Source organism: Arachis duranensis, chromosome 5 (genome assembly GCF_000817695.3).
Source record: "Arachis duranensis cultivar V14167 chromosome 5, aradu.V14167.gnm2.J7QH, whole genome shotgun sequence".
Lineage (NCBI taxonomy): Eukaryota > Viridiplantae > Streptophyta > Magnoliopsida > Fabales > Fabaceae > Arachis > Arachis duranensis.
The window spans coordinates 7,146,505-7,169,416 of record NC_029776.3 but is presented as its reverse complement, the minus strand read 5'-3'; the positions used below and the strand labels follow the sequence as shown (position 1 = coordinate 7,169,416).

Below are 22,912 nucleotides of genomic sequence, written 5' to 3'. Positions count from 1 at the left end.
TAATATTTTTTAAAGTTTTTATTTTAATAAATTCATAACAAATACATTAAAATTTTAATTTTATATATTTTTTATAAAAGTATTTTCAATTAATATTCTTAAAAGTACATATATATTAAACTTAAACTACCATTTGTACCCATGAACTTTATGAACGCTAACAAAAGTACCCATAGAAGACGAAAAGTGACTTTGTACCCATGAATGGCTGGGTCCGTTTGTCAATAGTATCCATACGTTATTAACTCATTTGCTTCGTTAACTTAAAGGCCAACATGTCATGTTAAGTGCTTACGTGACTATGAAACAGCAATGTGATGACGTGTTCAAGAATGTTGTTACTGTTATAACATTACTCATTTTCCTAATTTATCCTCAATTAGTTTCCAAATTTAAAATTAAAAATCCTAGAATGTCTAGGAAAAGTAGAAGTAACCATTGTTTTTCGAATGGAAGTATCAATAGAGAAGGGGCTTCGTCTTCCAAGAGAGGTGAAGAGAAGACTTTATTTAGGAGATGCTTCTGCGGACAGGATGTGGTGTTGCTACAATTTGGAACCTTAACAAATCCTGGGAGATAATTCGTTAGGTGTCATCTGTAAGAACCCAATTTTCAGTAAATAGACTTTTTTGACTATTTTAAAATTTATTTCACAAAATTCTGAACCATTTCCTAATAAGAAATAATGAGGCTGGTTCAATGGTAAAAAAAAGCGAAAATTCAAGAAAAAAAAAGAAGAAAGAAAAAATTAAAAAATTAAATAGAAAAGGGCCATAAATAAGGTCAAAATTGACTTTATGAGGGTAATTAATCCCCCTAAGTCATGTTTGACTAGTAAATAATAAATATTAGCTTACCATTGGTTTATTTTTTTCACTAGAGACTTTTTGAGGCGGGAATTCACTTTTAGTGACAGTTTTGCGTACGTTGAGAAAAACTCTAGTAACCGAAAACTTCGAAACCTGTGGTAAAAGTAATTTCTACCTTGGTAATTGTGTTCCAAGATTAATATTAGCCCTCCATTCATGATTTATTTCTTTAAGAATAAATGTTAGCTATTAATTATTTTACCACACGGTAAAATGTACTCCGAACTGAATTTCTGACTAATATTCCCAAAACAACTCTTGGAGACCCCAAATCTTCTCACTTACCACCCAAGTAACTTGTCTCTCCTTCCTAGCCTATGAGCTAAGAATATCTCAACCTTTCACCCCTCCCTACTGTGTTTTTAAACTCGAGTAACTAATTGCGGTTAATTGCGGCTAAGCTCGACACGCAAGCGCTAATCAAACTTCCTCGTTTCACGCTCCTTATTCATTGAAGCTCAGCCCCTGACCATGAAACTTTTAGCAATTTTTACCATCATAAATTCAGCAAGATTTTGATTTTTTATTTAAAGAAGCACTGGCCACAAAATTCACAAAACACTTTACACATTTTTACACTCTTTTGACCGAATTCTTGAGAGAAAAAGAGAGAAATTTCTTGCACCCATTCTCTATGCCCCACCCCTATTTCAGCTCTTCTTTCATTATTTTTCATATGTTTTTCAAGGACTCAAATGATACAAATACAAGCTCTTGTCCGTTTTCGCTAATTCTTGCATTTATACCGAAATTTTGGCTGGGTAAACCCTTGTTCTTCCTCTTTTCCTTTTTTATTTTTAAAAATAGTAGGCATGATGAATTCTTACTCTCCTCCATATATAGAGAACTCCTCTTGAAGCACCCATGGAGCATGCCTAAGGAGTTAGAGAGATTCGATGTCAAAATGGTTGAATTTTGACATTTTTGCGACACTTTCGGCCAAAAATAAAGTTGAACCATCATCATCTGTGCTTCTGCCCTTATCTGCATATTTTGCAGTGTGTGAAATGTTTAATAACTGAATTACATAAGAGGTAAGGGTTAGGATTAGCTAGAGTATCATTGTGCTTGTTTTCGGTGTTCATATGAGCTACTTTGTGGTGATTTTGTGTTTGATTTTTAATTCTTAAAATTCAATGATACTTATCTGTTTTTGAACTGTTATTTGAGTGATATATAAAGCTTATTTATCTTTGGAAATTATATAAAATTACTGAAATTATTTGGAGCACTTGAGGTTTAAGTTTTAAGCCTTAAGAGTCACTAAAAGTGGATAAAAATAAAAAACTGCACTCCTGAAAATTCAGCTACTAAATGATCATGAAAGTCACATATATAAGGGTTAAAAAGAGGTTAGAAAACTGATTTTAATCCTATGGAATAAAGATGTAAAAGTAAGAAGGGTGTTATGGTCATTTTTAGATAAAAAGAGGGTTAAAAATATAATTTAATGAAAAGATAAGTAAAATTCTGAATTTAGTGTCATCAAGGATAAATTAGTAATTATATATATTAATTGGGTCAAGATTATAATTACAATAAAGTTTGGGTCTAAATAAAAGTTTTAGTAAAAGTTAGATGTAAAACGGTAAAAAGTGATAACTAGAATAAGTAAATAAATTAATAAAGGGTAAAATGATCTTTTAGGTCCCTATGGATAAAATTGGTATTAATTAAAAGTATTATGGATAATTTGGTTATAGAAAAATATTAGGATCAACCCGGTAATATTTTGACGGTAAATCAGGTTAAACGGTAATATTAGAGTAATTAGGAGAATATTAGTAATTTTAGACATAAAGTCAAATTATAAATAATTAATTAACTCAATGAAGGAGAAAATGTCTATTAGAAAAAAATGAGGGTAAAATAGTGAAGTAATAACACTAGTGGTGAAAGCGTCACTAAAAGCTTAAAGAAAACTAGAAAAACGAAGTTATATACAAAATGGTAAAATTGAAAATGTACAAAAATTTCAAAAACAAAATGGTAAAATATGTGACAAGGCTGAGATATTTTAAGAAAGGACCAGGCATAAATTTTATTTAAAAAGAAGGGCAGATAAGTCCCCTAGAGATAAAATTTATTGAGATGTGTCACGAAAAAAGAACTATAAACTCCAATGTGCTAGAGGTTGTTTGGAGGTGGGTATTTACCCACTAATTGCTAAAACTATGTTTTCCCTATATGCATATATTATGGCGTCAAGTTTTGCGACGATTGCCTGTTGTCACGGACTAGTGGTATGCTTAACCACGTCGACACGTATACACTGAGGACGCAATTGGGAAACCATATCTATGACTAGTTCCTAGGTAATGTCAGGTTGCGGGTAGTCAACCGATGCATGAGCTCATGGCCTGCATAGGACCAGGCATGCATCATACTTGGTTGTTGCATTCTCTATGTTTGTGATTGCTTACTTGTACCTGTGATTGTATTTTGTCTCTGCTTCTTGTATTCTGTGTTTGGTTACTATTCTGCTATATACTTGTGCTTGTACTTTTTTTGTGTGACTTACCGACCTAACTGCACAAAATCTTAAACTTAGGCTACGAAACCCTTTAGGTTTTCCTGTGTAGTACCCTGCTGGGAACCTTAGGTTCTCACCCCTTACTTTTTCATTCCGCAAATGCAAATTGACGAGGTCTTCTTTGAGTTTTCAGCCTTGGGACTAGCGAGCAGCAGTAGCATTACCGGAGGGTCAGAGCGATTTTTTTTACTTCCATACAGAACTTTCGTGCTTCTTCAGCTACTAGTAATCGATGACCAGCAGTTGTTATAATAGTAGTCGTAGTAGTAGTTGTCTTTGCCCTCGCTTTGTGTAAGCTTTTAGATGGTTAGGTACTTTTGTACATACCTATATAAACAAGTTAAAATGGGTCCCAAACTAGGGTGACTCTTGTGAGTCGAGGCCTGTTAGTATAAATATGGAGTTTGTAAATATTTTCATTAATAAGCAACGACGTAACCCAATGTGATTCATGATGTACTAAATGAGCCTTCGGCATATATGTATGATATTAATATGTTTTTCTGAATTTTCTATGAATTATGTATGTATTATCTATTTAACTATTATCTAATTCGTTGTATCTATATATATGACACGTGATCTCGACTAACGTTACAGGCTCATATGTATATATTTAATATAAGGTCTAGAGTCTCTAGGAAAAGCCGTGTAGTAGCGCCTGGCGGCTAGCAATGGTCATGACGTGCTAGAAGTTGGGTTGTTACATCCTCTATGAAAGGTAAGTCTTTTTGTTTTTGTACTTCTATTTAGGTTAACTTATTGTGAACAATTCCTTATTCCTCCATTTCACGTTACAGACAATGGATTTCAAGTATTTTGTATGAGTGGATGAGATTGACAGAGGTTGAGAGGGATTGGCAAGAGTCCTTGTTAGAAAAAATCAAAATAGCTATTGTGCTACCTATGAGGTCAATGTCATTGGACAAAGAAGAGAGATTCAAGAGAATAGTTTGAAGGTCTTGTTAAAGATAGGAAAGCTTTATGGTGAAATTAGAACTATTAAGTCATGGATTATAACATTTTTTTTATTTGTTAATTTGTGTAAGTTTGAATCTGTTCCAATTAATCAATATGTAATTGTGCGTATGGTGCATATTGTTCTGGAGCCTTTTGTGGCTATTTGGTTTCAATGATGATGATTTTAAAATTTTGTTAACATCTTCACTTGTTGTGAAAAATTTAAGTTGTGTTATGACATTAATACCCATGATTGTTGATATATTTGATATTTGTGATATTGGATGTAATACGTATTTGACAACACAAGACATATAAATTTAAATGTCGTGAATTGACAAATCTAACCAGAAACCTGGTATTGTACAATAAATAACGAAAATGTGACCTGAAAACATAACTAAATAAAAGATGTTCATTCCATATGCTATAATAAACTTGAAAATAATTTTAATATAAGCATTTATCAACAAAAGTCTCAAAATAAGTTTATGAGTTTGATGTCAAAATAGCAAATCCAAATTATTTAAAAGTACCAATACAAACTATGAACATGAAAGCATCAAGTAGTGTAATATAAGCAATAAGCATAAGTTACAAAAAAAAATCATAGTATCAGAGTTTTAAAGTTCTCATTACAGTAAGTCATTGATCAAAAAATAAAATCACACTAGAAAATCCTATTTCTTGGGTGTGGAGTTGCTGCCACTAGCATTCTCATTGTTGTTGCCACTTCAAGATTCTCCTATTGGTGGGCGAAACATAGGTACTGGCCATCTGCTTGCTGTTTAAATTGTGGATGGTGGAGTTGGCATGAATTGCATAAACCTTGAAGTGGTCCCTCAACTTGCACCATGCATTGTTGTCTGGTAACTCTTGAAGGATGTTGGTTAGTTGGTGGTGTAGGTCTAACATGAGATGATTGTAGTGTGGTAGGTAGGGTCGGAAGTGAGTCAAGCTAGTTCATAAGCTAGCTCGAGCTCGACTCGTTAATAGCTCGATAAGCTAAACTCGTGAGTTAGTGAATCAAGTTTGAGTCTAGAATTGAACTCATACATTAAATGAGCCGAGCTTGAGTTTGCATAAATTCACCTCATTAGTTCGTGAGCTGGCTCGATTATATATATAATTATTAATACACATATCCTATATACATTTAATCTATACTTTTAATATTATATATATACATATGAAATAGTAATAATTTATTGATAAATAATTATAGATTATGTTTCTATTATTTAAGCCAGTCGTGATATTTTTATGAGTCGAGTTTGAGTTTAAGAAATAAACTCGATTGTTAATGAGTCGAGCTGTGAACCAAGCTCAATTTTTGTGAGTCGAGCTTGAGTTTGGTCTATCTCGTCTCAACTCGACTCACTTCTAGCCCTAGTGGTAGGACTTATGGGAGTAGGTTGTGATGGAGCAGGTCTGAGAGGAGAAGGTTGTGACAGTGATGCCCTCTTAACGTTTCTCCTCCTAATTGGTCCCTTGGATATGATTGGCTTCATGATAGGTTTAGGTGGCTCATGTGAAGTAGAGGACCTGAGTCTCCTCTGTACTTTGGGCCTCAGTTTGTACTCCTCTCAGTTGAAGAGTTCTTGCAGTACCTTTTGCCTTTTTTAAAGTTGGAGTTCTCCTAACAAAATTTTCACCCTCTTTCTTGCTGGATTAATATTAATCTCACCATCTGCTCTTACACCAACTTTATTATTCGTATCTATAACATACTTACCTGATGGGGTGCTATGTGTATAATTCAATCCTATACCCATTCTCCACAACAACTTTATCCATCTTAACAATATCTATGTCAAATCGTAGAAGCCTTAAACCACCATCAAGTTTCATTCTAGGCTATTGACAATAGAAATCGGAGATAATTGAATACCCAATGTCTTTCAGTAAGTCACTAATGAAGAAGTCAATCAGGTTATCCACGTTAACTCTCTCCACCTTAGTAGTTTAACCTTGTACATAACACAATTTGTCATCTGATCCCCTTTTAAGTTTATCTCTATGGTCTATCACTAATGTGATATGCGTGATGGTGGTCATTTATGTGAATAACAAAAAAATATTATCTTATCTTCTAACATTACCCGACACCCAAATGAATAAATCATCAAAAAGTGAATAAATCATAAATAAACATAATCAGTTTATAATATTATTCAACACCCAATTATTTTTAAAATTAAGAAGATATGAATAAATCATAAAAAAATGAACAAACTATAAAAATACACCTACTATTTTTTCAAAATTTTTAAATTGAAACACAATTCCCACAATGACAAATTCTATGCGATCAGTAAAACGAAAAATCCTAACTTCAGCTGACCATTTCATGGTGTATGAGTTCAATGAAAAAAATTGGGAACTAAAATGAGAAATTGGACACCAAAACTATAGGAAGATGGCTTACCTTTTACTGTGAGAGTGACGACTGTCTTCCAATCGTCTCGACACACCCACATCACGAAAGGATCACCACCGGACCACGATTGTGAATTTTGGAGTGGCCGCCTTCAATCTTCTAATAAGTTTTGTTGGGGTCTAGTAAGAGGTTCACGTCTCTCTCTGCTAGGACATGTAAATATGTATTGAAGAAGAAGATGGAATGGCGCGAAGTGACTTCTAACTTTTCTCTCTCCCTTTCTTATATACACTTGGAACGTTTTTAAAAAAATAAAAGGTAAAAATCAAAAGCCAGGTAAACACTTAACGTGCCATGTTGGCATTTAAGTTAACGAAGCAAATGAGTTAAGACGTCCAGGTACTATCGACAGACGGCCAGCCTTTTATGGGTACAAAGTCACTTTTCGTTTTCTATGGGTATTTTTGTTAGCGTTCATAAATTTCATGGATACAAATGGTGATTTTTTTCTATATTTTAATTTGTTTAAATTTTTTATTTATTTTGCGGGTTTACAAATGTATGCATATTCGATCTGCGACTACATATTTAAAATTCATGATCTAATTCTATTAGTGATCCGATTCCATCCATTTTATTGGCAATCTTGTAAATTAGACAATATCACAAATTGTAGATCGAATGTAAATAAATATCGCAGATTTCGCGGATCAAATCCAAATTTATACGCTTCTAATTTTAAATTGAAGTAATGCATTATATTATGATAAATATAATTTCTTTTCTCAATTACATAAACACTAATCCTAGTATAATTTAGAGATTAAGTTAATAAATTTTTATAAATATAGCTGATCAGTATTTTATATGATTAATTATTAACAAAAATTGTTAATAAAATAATAAAAAACAAATATAATTAATTTATAATTTTTAAAGTATCAATTTAATTAGTAAAATGATTGTGTTTTACAAGCAGAAGAATGAAGATAGTTCAAAACGGAAACACATATTCCTCTATCCTGGCATTTTCGCCAAAGAAAGTGAGGTTCGTCAAGTTAACCCCGGCCCTTTCATTTTCAAAATTAAATAAGATGATTGGAGACCACCAATTGAAAGATTCTATTATCTTCAGCTTATATGCACTATTTTATCATCCATCAATTCTGATCAGCGAATATGGATGAATGAGAATACTAATAATAATGGTTGTTTGCACTACAATTCTTCTATTTATTGTTTATTTATTTAATATTATATATTTGTCAAGTATATCACAACCATTGTGAAGAGAGAATTGAGAGTAATTAACTTACAAATAAAATTATCATCCTCATTACAACTATGTAGTTTTTATATCGGAATATTAAAATTAATATCAATTATATATAATAAATATTATTAGTATGTATGTATGACTGTAAAGTAACGTTTGAAAGTAGGGCCGGAATTTGGTTAAAAGACTGAGATTTAATATTGTCTTTAATAGTTAGAGGTATAAACATTAAAAATATAGACACAAATAATTAGTATATATATTGTGTTTGGTAAAATATTAAATAAGATATAATAAAATTAAAAAAATTATATTTTGTAAAATTAATAAGAAATTAAAATATAAAAAATTAATAAAAAATAAAAATGTAAAAAATTGACAAAGACTAATAGTGTAAAAATTAATTGTATAAAATTTAATAAAAAATAAAATATAATATTTTATATTAAATATAATATAAAAACTTAATTTAATCTCAATATTTATATATTAATCTCTTTCCTAAAAATAGTCAACAATATAAAATTCTTCGACAAATTTAAAATATAAACATGATACGCAAAAAGAGAATTAGAGAGTTAAGTAAGTGAAAAAAATTGATGTATAAGCTCATCAAAGCTGGCAACCATATATAGTTAATAATAACAACAATAATAATCTCGAATCTTTGAAATTTATTTGTGAGGATGTGAAGCCATATATGAAAAAAAAAAAAAAGGACACTGGGATGAGTAATTAATGAGTCTAACCTAGCATGTTGATGATTCCTCACTCGCCACTTTTGCATCCGGTACTCACTTTTCCACCAGAAAACTTGGAACGCTTACTTAGATCCTCTTTGTTTCCCAAGCAAGTATAAATTATTCCTCATGGTCAAACTTTTAATTTTGACACTCCCAAATAGCAACTGCTCCGCCATTCCTCCAATTCTCATTCATTATTAACCATAAATTAATACTTCTTGACCATATATATTTTTTTGGTGACTTGACCATATATATACATAGACAACATATTATTATTGATCTCAGTAAATTAAAATTCAAATCTTATATAATCATGGGTGAACAATATATACATTGACACTTTATACGATATTAATAATAAGGAAAAGTATAGATAAATAATTTTTAACTAATAAATTTTAAATAATAGTAATTAATAATTAATAATTTTATATTTAAAAAAAATAAATTTTAAATAATCACTAATTAATTAGTATAGAATGCAGTTTAACAATATTTGTTAGTTTGTTGTTGATTAGGATTTTATTAGTTTTTTTTTTTACTAAAGATAAGGGGACTAAAATTTGCGATCTCTTAGATGAATATGGAGAGACTATGTCATTTGAGTTATAACTTATTGGCTAAATTTCTGTTAGTTACTTAGCGGAATTAATTTTAAGAAGTGAGTTAATTTAGAATTGAAATTTGTATTAAAATTAATTGATAAAATGAAATCGATATCATCTTAGATATACCGTATCACCTTAATGGAGAATTAATAAATTTTTGCTACTTGTATAATTATGTTGATAAAATAATTAAAAATAATATAAAATTTTAGTTGAATTATTAAGATTAAACATTGAAGAGATAAATTTTATTTTTAATTTTAAATTACTATTTATAATAAATGGTCCCACAAATATTTATATGTCATCTTATAAAATCTAAAATAAAATTGAAATTAAAACTAACATTAAAAATGTTCTAAAAATTATTAGATTAATTCGTTACTAATAAATTATAATTCGTATTTAATTACTCATTATAAATTATAACTCAGTTTTAAATATTATTTATTTTTAACTTATATCTACGGTTTTATTAGTTATTATTGATGACTTAATGATCAAATTGTCATCACATTAATATTTTTCGTTGATAAACTCTTAGAAGATAACAATTTTTAGTATTTTTAGCCATCATCTAGTATAAACACTAAATTATTTTTAACAAATAAATTTTATAAATTTATGTGTACAAATTTTAAAAAATATAAGTACAAACTATATTAATTTATGTATATAAACATTTTAATAAATATAGATACAAATTATATATTTTTTTGTACAAAATTCTTGTAATATAAGTATAAATTATTGATAATAAAATATTATTAAAAAATAATAATATTTACTGATCATGCACGGACATTATTCTTTTTTATTAACCTAATATCTATATAAAATATTACCTATCTCTCAATAAGAGAAGATTTATGAACTTTTACACACTAATCTCATATTTTATGTTTATATATTCATATGATTAGTTTTATTATATCTATATGTCTATAAACTATTTATTAACATTTTATATCTATAAAATTTTTAGATCTCTTAAATACTTATTGATTTAAGTGGTAGAATATCTTTTATAGATATATTTCAAAAATTTATCCACACAAAAATAAAATTAATTATCAAAATTAACTTATATTGGTTGTTAGATTATTTGTTTGTTTAAACATAGTATTAATAATTCTTTAAATATTGTTTCGTATACATACTAATCTATTGATCAATAATAAATTATAAATATCATTTAGATTTAAGTAAAATGAATTCTTGATTTACGGATTAAAAAAATAAAAAAATAATTATCAAATTAGTTATTTATATATTTTAGTAGATATGATGAATAAGAAATAATGACATCTTTAATTTTTATGAGATTTGGCTTATGAAAAAAATGATTTGTCTGACTTTAACTCCAGAGAAGAAGTTTAGAAGTGCTTTTGAATTACAACGTATATCCCTCCCCTCTATTCTAGGTGGTTATTAGAATCCTCTATTTATTGGTATTTTTACGATTAATTGTGATGCTAATTATCCTGGTGGTTCTGATAATATTGTTGGTTTTGTTTGCATTATTAGATATTGTAATGGAAGTTAACAAATGGGGTGTTTGAAAATGATTGAGAGTAATAATATTTTTTGAGAGGAATTGTTTGTTATTTGGAGAGGATATCTCTTAACTTGGGATCTTGGTCAACGAAATGTTATTTGTGAGACAAATTGTGTGGAAGCGTTTAATCTTATTACTAATTACCAAAATAGTTTTGAGTTTATTGATCTATTTGGTGCTCAAAATAAGGGATATCATGCATTAAAATTGGTGTGTTAACTTTCATTTAATTATGAGAGATGCAAATACGATAGCAGATATTATAATAAAGATGACAATAAGGTTACTAACTCTATCAAATAAAACTTTTTTTTAGAGAAATTTAAGAGTAATTTTAAATGAAACAATCCTTTTATTTAAACAGTTTTTTATTTTTCTTTTTTTTTGGTTTAGCTTATTTAAGTTAAGAAAAAAAATCAGTTATATATATATAAATATATAATAATTAACTAATTTAATATATTTTGAGTTTTTGACGAGAACATAGACTCGTAGTGAAGGGGTGGGTCCCAGCCGACAAAAAGCCCTTAACCGTTCTTTAATTGGGAAGCAACAAGAGCAGTCGTATGGTTTAGCTCGCTCGTTGGAGATGCCAAACCAATCTTGTGAGGGCCCACTATTTCTTTAGCTTTATTGTAGAATGGAGGGTATAAACACTCACAATATATTGTTGCACTTCACCAACACAACAACACAACACAACTTTGATTTGTGTTCTGTTTCTTTGTATCATGAGGAACTCAATCATACTTGTAGCTTTCCTCATGGTCCTTGCAGCTTCTACAAGGCCTAGCCTTGTAACTTGTAGACTCCTTATTGAACCACCACCACAACAACATCATCAACATGTCAAACAAGTGCAAAGTGCAAAGGCCATGGTTAAAGAAGATAATAGTAGTAGTATCAAGAACAAAAACACCCAACGAGTCCACACCATGTCTTCGGGGCCTAGCGGAAGAGGTGAAGGTCACTAACATTAATACACATGTTACGTTCCATGGATCACCATCATACTCATCATTGGTTATTTATCAGCTTTGTACATCAACTATGAAAATTTGTAATTTTTTGTCTATAAGTTATTTAGGTCTTGATTTTTGTTAACGGAGCTAATTATTCAAATATTATTGTATATATACCAATTTATGATTTATGATCAAGCTAATTATGTACGTGTCTTATTATGCCGCTGTGCCGCAATATATCGGGTAAACGACACAAACAGATTTAACTGCCACACCCTCAAAATATTTATATATATAATTCACCCGGTCAATTTGCAGATTTAATTAATTTTCAAGTGGAGAATATAATTAAGGTATGCCACTGGTGGTATCTAGCTAGCTAACTAGCTATCTATATTATATATATATAAAATAATTTATTGACTAATAATAAATTCTTAAATAAACTTAAGATTCGTAACAAATTAATTCTTATTTTATTTAAAAAATATCATGGACGCACATAAAGTTTATTAACAATTATATGACTGGTGCCTAGTTGTGGTGTTATATTATTCTCTCTATTAAAAAGAAATATTAGGTGATTAATTTTTTTATATTTATCTTGTATTTAAGTTAATATTAATTAATTTTTTATCGATAATATTATATATAAGTATTTTTGTAATTAAATCTAATTAAATTGGCATAAGCTGATAAAAAAATGCACGCATACGTCATACAATTTTTTTTTGCGCTTCTTTAACATAAATTTTTGTTAGAGAACACATAAATTTATTTATATAGAATAAAAAATTTTTGCACATAACTCATAATTTATCGATATAACATAAAATTTTTTACATAACACATAAATTTTTGTACATAACATATAAATTTTTTATGTAAATATATTTTGTTGGTTGAGTTAATATTTTAGACATGTTATCTTTTAAAAATTTTTGTGTTGTGCTTTAAAATTTTTGTATTATGTATTATTTGTAATTTGATTAGATATTAATATTTGAACATATAATTTTTTAAAAATTCATGTGTTAAATACTAAATTTTTGTTGTGTCATTTGTTAGTTAGATGTCAATGATTTTTTTTTTAAATTTATGCGTTAAGTAATTTTATTGAATATATAAAAAAATTTAAAAAAAGATGACGATAATAACGAAAAAAGAGGAACAGAACAGAAAAGGATCGGAGGAGAAGAATTATTAAAGCAGAGTTTTCAAATTGTTCTGTAAATATTGCATTAAAGATTCTGTCATAGCTAGCGATGAATAATGATATATGCATATGCATGTGGTGCATGCATGCATGTATGCACAGATGAAGTAACTTCATATCTCATAATGAGCAAGCTAAGATGATGAGTTCAATTTAGCACTCCTCATCTATCTCACGCTTAACTGATATGATATTTTAAGAGCCATATATATATGCATGGCTTCATGCTTCATATAGTTGATACAGCTATGCGTGACTTGGTTCTTTTGAATTTAGTCAAAACTGGAATCAAAGTATGAGCTTCTTTTTGTACGACTCAATACATAGCTAAGTTATTGGTGAGTCCAAATCATGCCTAGATTTTTATTTTAAATTATTTGAACAGTATGATAGGATTTATATATATGGAATCAATCCAATGTGTAAAATTCAGTGGCCCCGGTCCCTCCTATATAAATATATTATAAACCAAGTATATATTCTCCAACTTGTGCTTAATATTTTAAGTAAAAATGATTGATGAAGACGCATGAATGAACTCCCACGTGTCAATCGAAGTATGAATCATTCATTAACGAATAAGAATGTCACTACTTTCTCAATGAGAGAGAGCATGACTACTACTGATCCCCCACTTAATAATATAAGTGACTATGCGTATAATCTATAGCTTCAATTATTGAATATGTTCATTACAAAGTTCACATGTATCACTCTGTATTTAAGAACAATACAAAGAATTTTGTCCCATTTCAAAACAATATACATTGTAAATTGTTCATCTCTTCTAATTCGATGCTTTATTCCTCAATAATAATACAAAATGATATGGAAAATAATAAAAGATTAAAAAATATTATTAGTGATTACAAACCAGAATAATAGTTGACTGGTGTATTCAATTGATCATGCTTGAGAATGGCCAATTCTTGAGTCTTAGAAGAAGCAATAGTATTACTATGTGGATTTGACTGAATTGCCCCTCTCTGAAGCTGCAATGCATACTCCAAGTCCCACAAGACATCACCCATACAAGGCCTATCAAAAGGCTTCTTTCTCAAACACTTTTCCACAGTCTCACCAAACTTTCTGAGAGACTCTCCATCTATTTCACACTTTATGCAAGGATCAACTATTTCTTCCAATCTCCCTTTCTTCTTGCAAATACTTCCCCATTCAGCAGCCAAGTAGTTTGCATCCATAGCCACCCTTCCACACACCACCTCAACAAGTACTACTCCAAAGGAATACACATCACATTTCATGTTCTCATCAAAAGGGCCTACTTTTCTTGAAAGCCCAAAATCAGAAAACTTAGCCACATTATTCTCATCTAACAATATGTTACTACATTTCACATGGCTATGAACATTGCTGATTCCTCTGCAGGAAGAACCTTTGTGAAGATAATTCAGTCCTCTCGCGGCTCCAATGCAAATCTCAAGCCTCTGAATCCAACACAACTTGGAACTGTATAAATGATCCCTCAGTGTCCCTTTCTCCATGTACTCATAAACAAGGATCATCTCTGACTTCTCGTCGCAATATCCGATCAAGGAAACAAGGTGGCGATGGCGAATTCTCAACAGAATATTGATCTCCGCTTCCAAATCCAAGAGGTCTTGTTGTTGTAGCAACCCTGGTTCGCTTCTTTTCACTGCCACCCTCAGTCCATTGTTGAGAAGTCCTTTGTATACAATTCCAAAACAACCCTTTCCAATTACCCAATTCTGGTCGAAGTTGTTGGTAGCAACTTGGAGTTCATCGAAAGGGATCTTGTTTAAGTTTGGGACATGTGAACGTGAAGATGATGATGATGATGAGCCATGGCTGCTACCATATCTGCTATGAGAGTGTGAGCTTCCTCCTCCTCTCTTTTTCTCCATTGGCAACCAATCAACACTTTGGTCATGCTTCGGTTTCTTGGGTTTCAGACACACAAAGAACACAACTGCTATAAATGAAACCAAAGCCACAGCTCCGAGAATCGCCAACAGTTTCAAATGCACAAGCAAACGCCAATACCAATGGGAATGAGAATGCGAAGGACGATTCTGTTTTACTTCTGGCATAGGACCTGGACTTGTTTTCTCAACGATTTCCATTAGTTCCAGGCCATTCAGATAAGCATATTTATGTGGAGAATTCTGGGCAGGTCCTATGCTGATTTTGAAAACTCCAGAGTCATCCGAATCAACCACAGATTCCAAACGAAAAGGAACACAAGTTTGGTTGAAGTGATCATAAGGAGTGATCCGGTGACTCAAGTTATTATCGAAGTAAAGATTGAAGTGTGAATTTTTCAGAACCGGAGTTCCAATAATATGACAGAAATCAAGCTGAACAAGATACTTAGCATTTTTCTTAACATCAAGTTGCCATGTTATATTGGAAAGTTTTGAGTGATTCTTTGAACTATTCATCACTCTTGCGCTCTGGTAAACAAGATTAGGGGCAAGAGTAGCATAGTTTCCTTCGTGAATTGGACTAGTATTTTGAAATTTGTGTCCAGCAGAAGGATGATCATCAATTTGCCAGTTTCTCCACAACGAGTCATTCACCGTGTTGACATCAGAGCCTCCAACGTTGAGCCTGTAACTCGTATGGAACACCATGCTGTTGTGGTCATAAAATCTTCCTTTTGGGATGAAAGTATTGGGGAGAAGGAAGAGTTCTATTGCATTTAGAAATGCAGGATTTGGATGAATAGGAGAGAAAGTGATTCGGAAGTTGTTGGTGTTGATGCTCAAAAAGAACTCCTCTATTAAGGTTTTGTTGTATTGAGGATTGAAATTGTTCAAAAGGAAGAAGCCGGGAACAGAGACATTGAAGAGAGAAGAGGAGAGGTTACCTTCCGAAGAAGAGAAAGCAAAGAAATGGAGGCGCAGAAGATGATACCCATGCTTTTCAATTCTGAACTTGTATTCAGATTCAGCATGGAAAAGCCTTGCTGTTTGATACAGAGGAGGTGTTGGTGAATGGTTTCTCTCTTTCTCGCTGGTGCTACCATGTTTTGGGAAGATGAAACCAACAGAAGAAGATGCTTCCATTTCTGTTTCTCTTTCTCCAATGAAAATTCGACCAGTATTGTTGTCTGTAACATCGGTATCCGAGCCACAATTGATGAAGAACTTATCTGGGACTGTGAAGGCCAATGATTGGAACTGCAGAAGCAGAAGAAGAAGAAACAGGACTACGCAAACAGATGCATGAAATTTATGGTGCTGATGAAGAATTTCCATGAAAAAAAAAAAGAGAGAGAGAATTGCTTGGTTAGAAAAAACTGTGATTATGGAGGAAGAGGGTGAAGTGGTCAGCTACAACATGAGATTAAGTAAAATATCTGAACACGGTTTTGTTTGGAAAATAAGGTTGTGTTTCTTGTCATGGAGCACTTGAAAATTCAGTCAGAATCACAAGTCTCGGTGGACTCTTCATGGGTCATTTTCCAAGAGCAAGTCTTTGCTCCCCACACTGTTCAATAAATTAATCATCTTTCTAATTATGATTAATACACCAGTTTTTTTTTTAGGCTTAGAGCCTTTACATGATTGCGAGTTTTTTTGCTAAACAAAGTCTTGCTGCTTAAGGGATTTAGGGATGACAATGAATAGGGTAGGATAGGGTTTGAATTTAATCCTAATCTTATCTGCAAGTTGAAATTTTTATATAAATTCAATTCTATTGTATTTGAGAGTTGAGAATATCCTAACTTAAACCCTTTTTGTTCTAAACTCATGGGTATCCGATCCTATTTACGTATTACCAAAAAGATGCAATCACAACTCCCTTATTATGGTCAACTTCGCCAGTAGTATTGTGTCTAGGCTAGAATTTAGGTTGGGGTCGGGCACCGGCTCCTTGGACTGGAGAACCTCCTACCTAGCTTTAGGGGAGCTAGGAGCGTTGTAGTCTCCATAAAAAAAAAAAGTGGGTCATCAAGTGACTAAAGATAGTATTTTAGTGGCCATCTCAATTGCAAGAAAAAATTAAATGAAGTTACCAAGGCGTAAGAAAATAGAAGCAAACAAATCAAAAAAATAGAAGAATAATAAAGGGATTGAATACCCTACACTTACCTCCAGTAGATTGGGATGCACCTCTTTTCCTCAAGGGTGAGCTAAAAAGGATGACGATCTCGAGCTGGCCTCACTTTGAAGCCAGCAATGGCGATTCCCTCGCAGCAGCAGTATAAAATTCACGGACAGAGATGGAAGTAACAGTCGCAGAGGAGGAAAGGAGTGAGTGGCAGTGATAATTATCGAAAAGAAAGGGAAGAATAGAAATGGTAATGTAAAGCAAAAGTGGTAACTGTATTCATAAAAGAAGATGCGCGAAAGGTCAGGAATAAAATTGGCCTTTCTTAAGTGCATTTAATGTCGCTAGCGCAATAATCGAAACGACGCCCTCGAACATGGGTTGAGGACAACCCCCACCCGCGAGGAAAATACTAGAAGCATGAGCCCTCGCCAACGAAAGCATATTAGACAAAAACTACCTTTCACGAGAACACAAGCAAGCAAATGTGCCAGTCGTGAGTCTCACGCCTTGACGCATTGAGGGCACTATTTTGGCCCAACCCAACAAGAGTTGGAGATCTATCAAGCGAACACGCGCCCCGTCCATACGACGAGGCACCCATCACGTGACCCGATCTCTTCTAAGGGATATGGAGAATGACCTACTGCTCTCCTCAGATACGTCACCATTACCTTAACCTAGCTGCCTCATCGTACGAACAATAACTTAAGCATCAGAATGTCTTTGCAGGTGGCTCCACCCTTCAACAAACTTACTAGCCGCTAGTACAATTCCCTACCTCAGCACCCACGCTCAGGTCCTAATCCTCCCCTTACACCTCATAGCTAAACGACTCAACGAACCAATGAACAATTTAGATTCAACCTTAACCCTACCTGCGGGTTGATATTTTTATATAAATTCAATCCTACTCTACTCGCGAATTGAGAATATTGCAATTCTAATCCTATTTGTTCTTAACTTGCAGGTATCTAACCCTACCCGTGAGTTACCAAAAAGATACAGCATTATTATATAGCTTGATAATAATCTAAAGTAGAAATAACTTTTATGTTAAAAAAAGTATTAAATTCTCAATTAAAATATTTTTTAGTGGTTAAAGATTTTGATAGTCTTTGATTCAATATCTACTTAAAAAAATATTTTTATATATGTATATAACATATACATATATAGGAGTACAAATTAGTCGAGTAAAATAGAATATCCAATCCGATCCACAACAAGATACGGTAAGGTTCATGTTGCCACTCCTACGGAACTAGCTTCCACACGCATTCTAGCTAGGTAGCTTCCTCATGAAATTTGACCTGGTTATTGAATTTTGTGACTGATAGTGATCACTAAGAACAAGTCTTTCATGTTTCTGTTACGTTCATGACGACATAAAGAAGCTAGTAGCCGATGCAAGCCTGAGTCATGTGATGTAATTAAATTCTTTGTACAGAATCATTCAATATAATTGCTGAGTACAATATAACGAGAATTTCACTTAGTTGTAACAGAAAGTAATAAGCTAAATCCATATGGACCGTTAGTATTTTTTACTTATACAACATTTCGTTGGCATTGGACTATTTTTTTTTCAAGTAAAGTTGTCTCTTTGACTTTATGTGCTGAAACACTTGTTGACTTTACAAAACTTAACGTTTTATGAACTCCCTTTCCACAATTCCACTTCCTACAGAAGTGATGAAGGAAAAATGAAAAAAAGATGAGCTTATTTGAAGCCCATTAAAATGAAGCGATCCCATATTTTGAGTTATCACTCAGCATCACACATACAGAGGTGCCGCGGGTTTGAAGGCCCACAGTTTTTAGTTTTTACTTTCCCTGTCTTTGACTCTCTCTATAAATAAGAAATAAATTCATTAGACCTGAGACTGAAAGCGAAAAGGGAGAACGATGGTGGGGCAGGAGCAATGGAAGAAGCCCAGTAGAAGCGACGAGGTTGTTGACCCTGATGAGCAAGCGAGGATCGCTGATCAGATCAGAGCTCAATTCGAAGCCTTGGCTCCCAAACGACCCATCAAACCCAACAGAAGCGAACCAGATCAAGACCCCACCGTTGACCTCCATGTCACTAATTCCATACCCGAGCTACACAAGCTTCATTCTCTCCAGTCTCAATCTCATGTCTCTCCCTCTCTATAGCATCTTTCTCTATCTTTCTCTCTCTCTTCATTGGTTTCTGATGATACCTTTCACTATTGGCAGGATATAGTTTGTAAGGAGGGGTGGGCAGATGCGCAGGATGAGTTTGTGGAAACCGAGTATTACAACAAGTTAGCATCTATTGACAAACAGCATCACGCCGTAATTCATACTTCACTTCCTGCTTAGCTTTATCTTGTGCTTTTATTTCCTTTTAACTTTTTCTTATTTCACCAGACAGGGACTGGGTTTATAAATGTGGTCACGGAAGGAGGTTATGAGATACAGAACCATGTAATCGCTGCTCATGAAACTAAGCCAGCAGGACCAGGCTACAAATGCAACCCTGCCACTAATGACTGGCTTCCCAATCTTCATGATCCACAACACCATCAAGTAATTCATTCATTCCTTTCTTATTTCTCTTTGTTTTTCTTTAAAAAAATAATAAATTGAGGAAAGGAAAGGTTTTTACAATTTGTAAATTTAGATCCATTTTTTTGTTTATTTGGGTCTTTTAAATTCAACAGAATTTTTTTTTACAGTATTCCTTAATTTGACAGGCCAAGAACTAATTCCTTTATTTAAAAATTTATCGCTAGTCAATGAGTTTATATATACACAAAATGAGATATATTTTTAAATTTTAAAAAAATTAAAATTTTAAATATATTTTTAAATCATTACAAATCACAAAATAAGATCAATTTATATTTTTTTCAAATATTATAGGCCTTATTTTTGTATATTCTTTATTTTTATATTAAAAATAATTGATGATAAATTAAGGAAGGTATGCAAAAAACGCCTTATTGTCTGTTTTTTATATATGTTGGGATAGGTGTTCACCTCATCCAAGCCAAATCGGAGCGACAGTTCTTAATTAGGCCGCTCTATCAGAAAAACCATGATGTTTCTGTATTGTTGGAGATGAGAACGAGATATATTGTGACTTTTGTCACATAATATAATACTACTACACTAATTGTTCTAGTGTATTCCATATGCAATTATGCATCCACTCGTATTAATTTAATAAAAGTGTCCCCTCAGGGCAACACAATCATGTGAGTTAGGTTTGTATTTTCTTTTATTCAATCCAATTTCAACTTATTCTAGAATAAAGGTAGTGCCATAATCTAGAACCTGCCTAACAAATCTCAAGCATATCTCTTCTACATGATTAATATTACACATTTAAGTTTGTTTATAAATTAAATTTAACTAAATTAAATAATAAAATTTATAATAATGTCAATTATAACAATTTTTATTATATTATTAGACTAATTTAGTTAAATTTAGTTAATAAAAAAATTTAGATGTATAATATTATTTCATATACACTTCCCATCTGATTAATTGTAATTTGCCAACAAATGAACATTATTAACCACTTTAACTTGTTAATAAATAGGAAAAGCTTCATATATTTCTCAAATATAAAAATTATACATTCTTTTTCTTTTTAAAATTTAAAAGTAAAGCTACTAAATCAATGGAAAACAATCATACATTATTCACATCTCATTGAGAGAAAATCTTGGTGATGATTGGACGGGCTTTACATTGGGCCTCCAATGGAATAGCCTTTGACATCAGAGTTCCGTGTCCTTCTGTCATGTCAACTTCTTCCTCCCCAATCCGCTTCCAATCAAAGCATTGTATCAAAGAGCCCAAAGTCAAGCCCAGGGTTCTCTGGGCCAGGCCGGAGCCAGGACACGCCCTCCTCCCCATCCCAAACGGCATGAAGCCATAAGGGTTATTGTTGGCGTCAGCATTCTCAAATCTTTGAGGCATGAAAGTTGAAGATTGGGCCCACAAGTCCGGGTCCCGATGGATGGCCCACGCATTGACAAAAACCAGAGTATTACGTGGCACATGGTAGCCTCCAAGGGTGCAGTCCTGAGCGGAGAGATGAGGCAATAGCATTGGCGCTGCAGGGTAGAGTCTCAAAGTCTCAGAGATTATGTTATGAAGGTAGGTTAATTTGGTAAGGTCGTCTTCTTCTAAGAGCCTGTCTTGTCCAACATGAGTGTCCAACTCCATCCTTGCTTTCTCCAACACTTGTGGATGGTTTAACAGATTCGACAATGCCCATTCTATTGTTATAGCCGAAGTCTCTGTTCCAGCTACCATCATGGCCTACACCCATGCAAACGGAATAGATTTCAAATTATATGCTAATCTCTTAATTATCATTTTTAATCATAAATGAATGGGCAAAGAATAGATGACTGACCATGATAAGCCCTTTGATAATTTGATCGGTGTAATACTCTGGTTGAGATTCTTGAAAGGAGAGCAAGTGATCTATCATGGTGTTTGAACTTTCCTTCTTGCTTCTATGCTCATCGATCAGCCCTTGGAACAGAGCATCCATCTTCTCACCAATTATTTGGAGTTTTCTATTATCACCACTGAAATCGAACAACCGAACCACAGGCACAAAATCCCCAAGATTCGAACTCAATCCGAACTTCGCCATATCATCCATCACATCCCTGAACTTCTTCGCCTCCTCCGCACTCGTACCATCGCATTCTTCCCCGTAGTACCGTTTCCCACTCACCATTCTCATGATCGTGTTGAACGTTAGCTCCGTCAATTTCGATCTCACTTCAACTCTCGTGAAGCCCTCGCATAACCCCTCACTCAAGCTCCGAACCAACCTCGCCGTTTCGTCCCTTCGGATTCCCGTAAAAGAGTTGAGACGCTGAGTGGAGAGGATCTCCAGGGAGCAGATGCGGCGGAGGTTGCGCCAGTGGTCGCCGTACGGCGAAGTTATCACCACGGTGTTGTTGTAGGTTAGGTGCTTGGTCTTGGCGGAACGGAAACGGTTCGCGAGGACGATGTCGTTTTTGGTAAAACATTCTTCGGCCAAGGAGGCGGAGGAAACGACCACGGAGAGTTGGGAACCGAAGCGGAACGAGAAAATGGGACCGTATTTTTGTGATAAGGCGTAGAAGGTGCGGAAAACGGGTGGTTTCAGGAGGTGGAGGTTGCCGATTAGAGGAAGAGACGGTGGAGATGGTGGTAGGTTTTTGAATCTCTTTGTGAATAGCTTGTAAGAAGCGATGAAAACAACGAACAGAAGAAGAGAGTTATAATAAGAAAGTTCCATCATTATGCTTTATCTCAATAAATTTGGCTCTGTATGTAGGGTTTGACGTGAAGTTGTAAATACTATTCCAACTTAGATAAAGTCAAGATAGTACGAAGCTACCCAAGAAAAGGTCAACGCCTCAAAGATTAAGATACCATCTTTGACTTTGATTTGGAGTTGGATAAAGTAAAGACTTCTTTGCGTGAAAAATAATTATTAATATATTAATATGTCTTATATACTAATTAATTTAATTAAATACATGGTTATTAGTTGATTATTATTTTCATAAAATATCTTTATTTGGATAGTAATTAAAAAATGGTTGTTAAATTAATTATAAATAATAATGAATTTTGTAACTTTTGGATAGTTTATATTTCAAAATGTATGCACACATAATTTTTACTTTTTCAATAGATTATAAACTTTTTTTGGGAGCGTTTTTTTTTTTTTTTTAAATTGAGGCTCAGAATAAAACTGTGATGTCTGTGATGTAG

General features: G+C 32.8%; 3 protein-coding genes across 3 annotated transcripts; 1 reads left to right on the top strand and 2 right to left on the bottom strand.

Moving 5' to 3' along the window:
- Window positions 1-13,746: 13,746 nt before the first annotated feature.
- Window positions 13,747-16,472, bottom strand: LOC107487737 (probable receptor-like protein kinase At5g24010). Its single transcript, XM_016108435.3, has one exon. It carries the CDS (start codon window positions 16,351-16,353, stop codon window positions 13,978-13,980), a length of 2,376 nt encoding a protein of 791 aa, XP_015963921.1. The 5' UTR covers window positions 16,354-16,472; the 3' UTR covers window positions 13,747-13,977.
- Window positions 16,473-18,892: 2,420 nt separating this feature from the next.
- LOC107487738 (uncharacterized) lies at window positions 18,893-20,431 on the top strand. Its single transcript, XM_016108436.3, has 4 exons — window positions 18,893-19,288; window positions 19,370-19,468; window positions 19,544-19,702; window positions 20,148-20,431. Exons 1-4 carry the CDS (start codon window positions 19,058-19,060, stop codon window positions 20,187-20,189), a joined length of 531 nt encoding a protein of 176 aa, XP_015963922.1. The 5' UTR covers window positions 18,893-19,057; the 3' UTR covers window positions 20,190-20,431.
- A 272-nt stretch (window positions 20,432-20,703) lies between these two features.
- On the bottom strand, window positions 20,704-22,483 carry LOC107487739 (isoflavone 2'-hydroxylase-like). Its single transcript, XM_016108437.3, has 2 exons — window positions 21,549-22,483; window positions 20,704-21,451 (listed from the first exon to the last, which is right to left on the bottom strand). The coding sequence occupies exons 1-2, from the start codon at window positions 22,431-22,433 to the stop codon at window positions 20,834-20,836; spliced, it is 1,503 nt and encodes a 500-aa protein (XP_015963923.1). The 5' UTR covers window positions 22,434-22,483; the 3' UTR covers window positions 20,704-20,833.
- Between the last annotated feature and the right edge of the window lie 429 nt (window positions 22,484-22,912).

Coding starts and splice junctions, on each gene's coding strand:
- LOC107487739 (XM_016108437.3), bottom strand. CDS start 22,433: ATGATGGAACTTTCTTATTATAACTCTCTTCTTCTGTTCGTTGTTTTC. Junction 21,452..21,548: donor TTATCAAAGGGCTTATCATG/GTCAGTCATCTA, acceptor GCATGGGTGTAG/GCCATGATGGTAGCTGGAAC.
- LOC107487738 (XM_016108436.3), top strand. CDS start 19,058: ATGGTGGGGCAGGAGCAATGGAAGAAGCCCAGTAGAAGCGACGAGGTT. Junction 19,469..19,543: donor TTGACAAACAGCATCACGCC/GTAATTCATACT, acceptor TTATTTCACCAG/ACAGGGACTGGGTTTATAAA. Junction 19,703..20,147: donor ATGATCCACAACACCATCAA/GTAATTCATTCA, acceptor ATGTTGGGATAG/GTGTTCACCTCATCCAAGCC.
- LOC107487737 (XM_016108435.3), bottom strand. CDS start 16,353: ATGGAAATTCTTCATCAGCACCATAAATTTCATGCATCTGTTTGCGTA.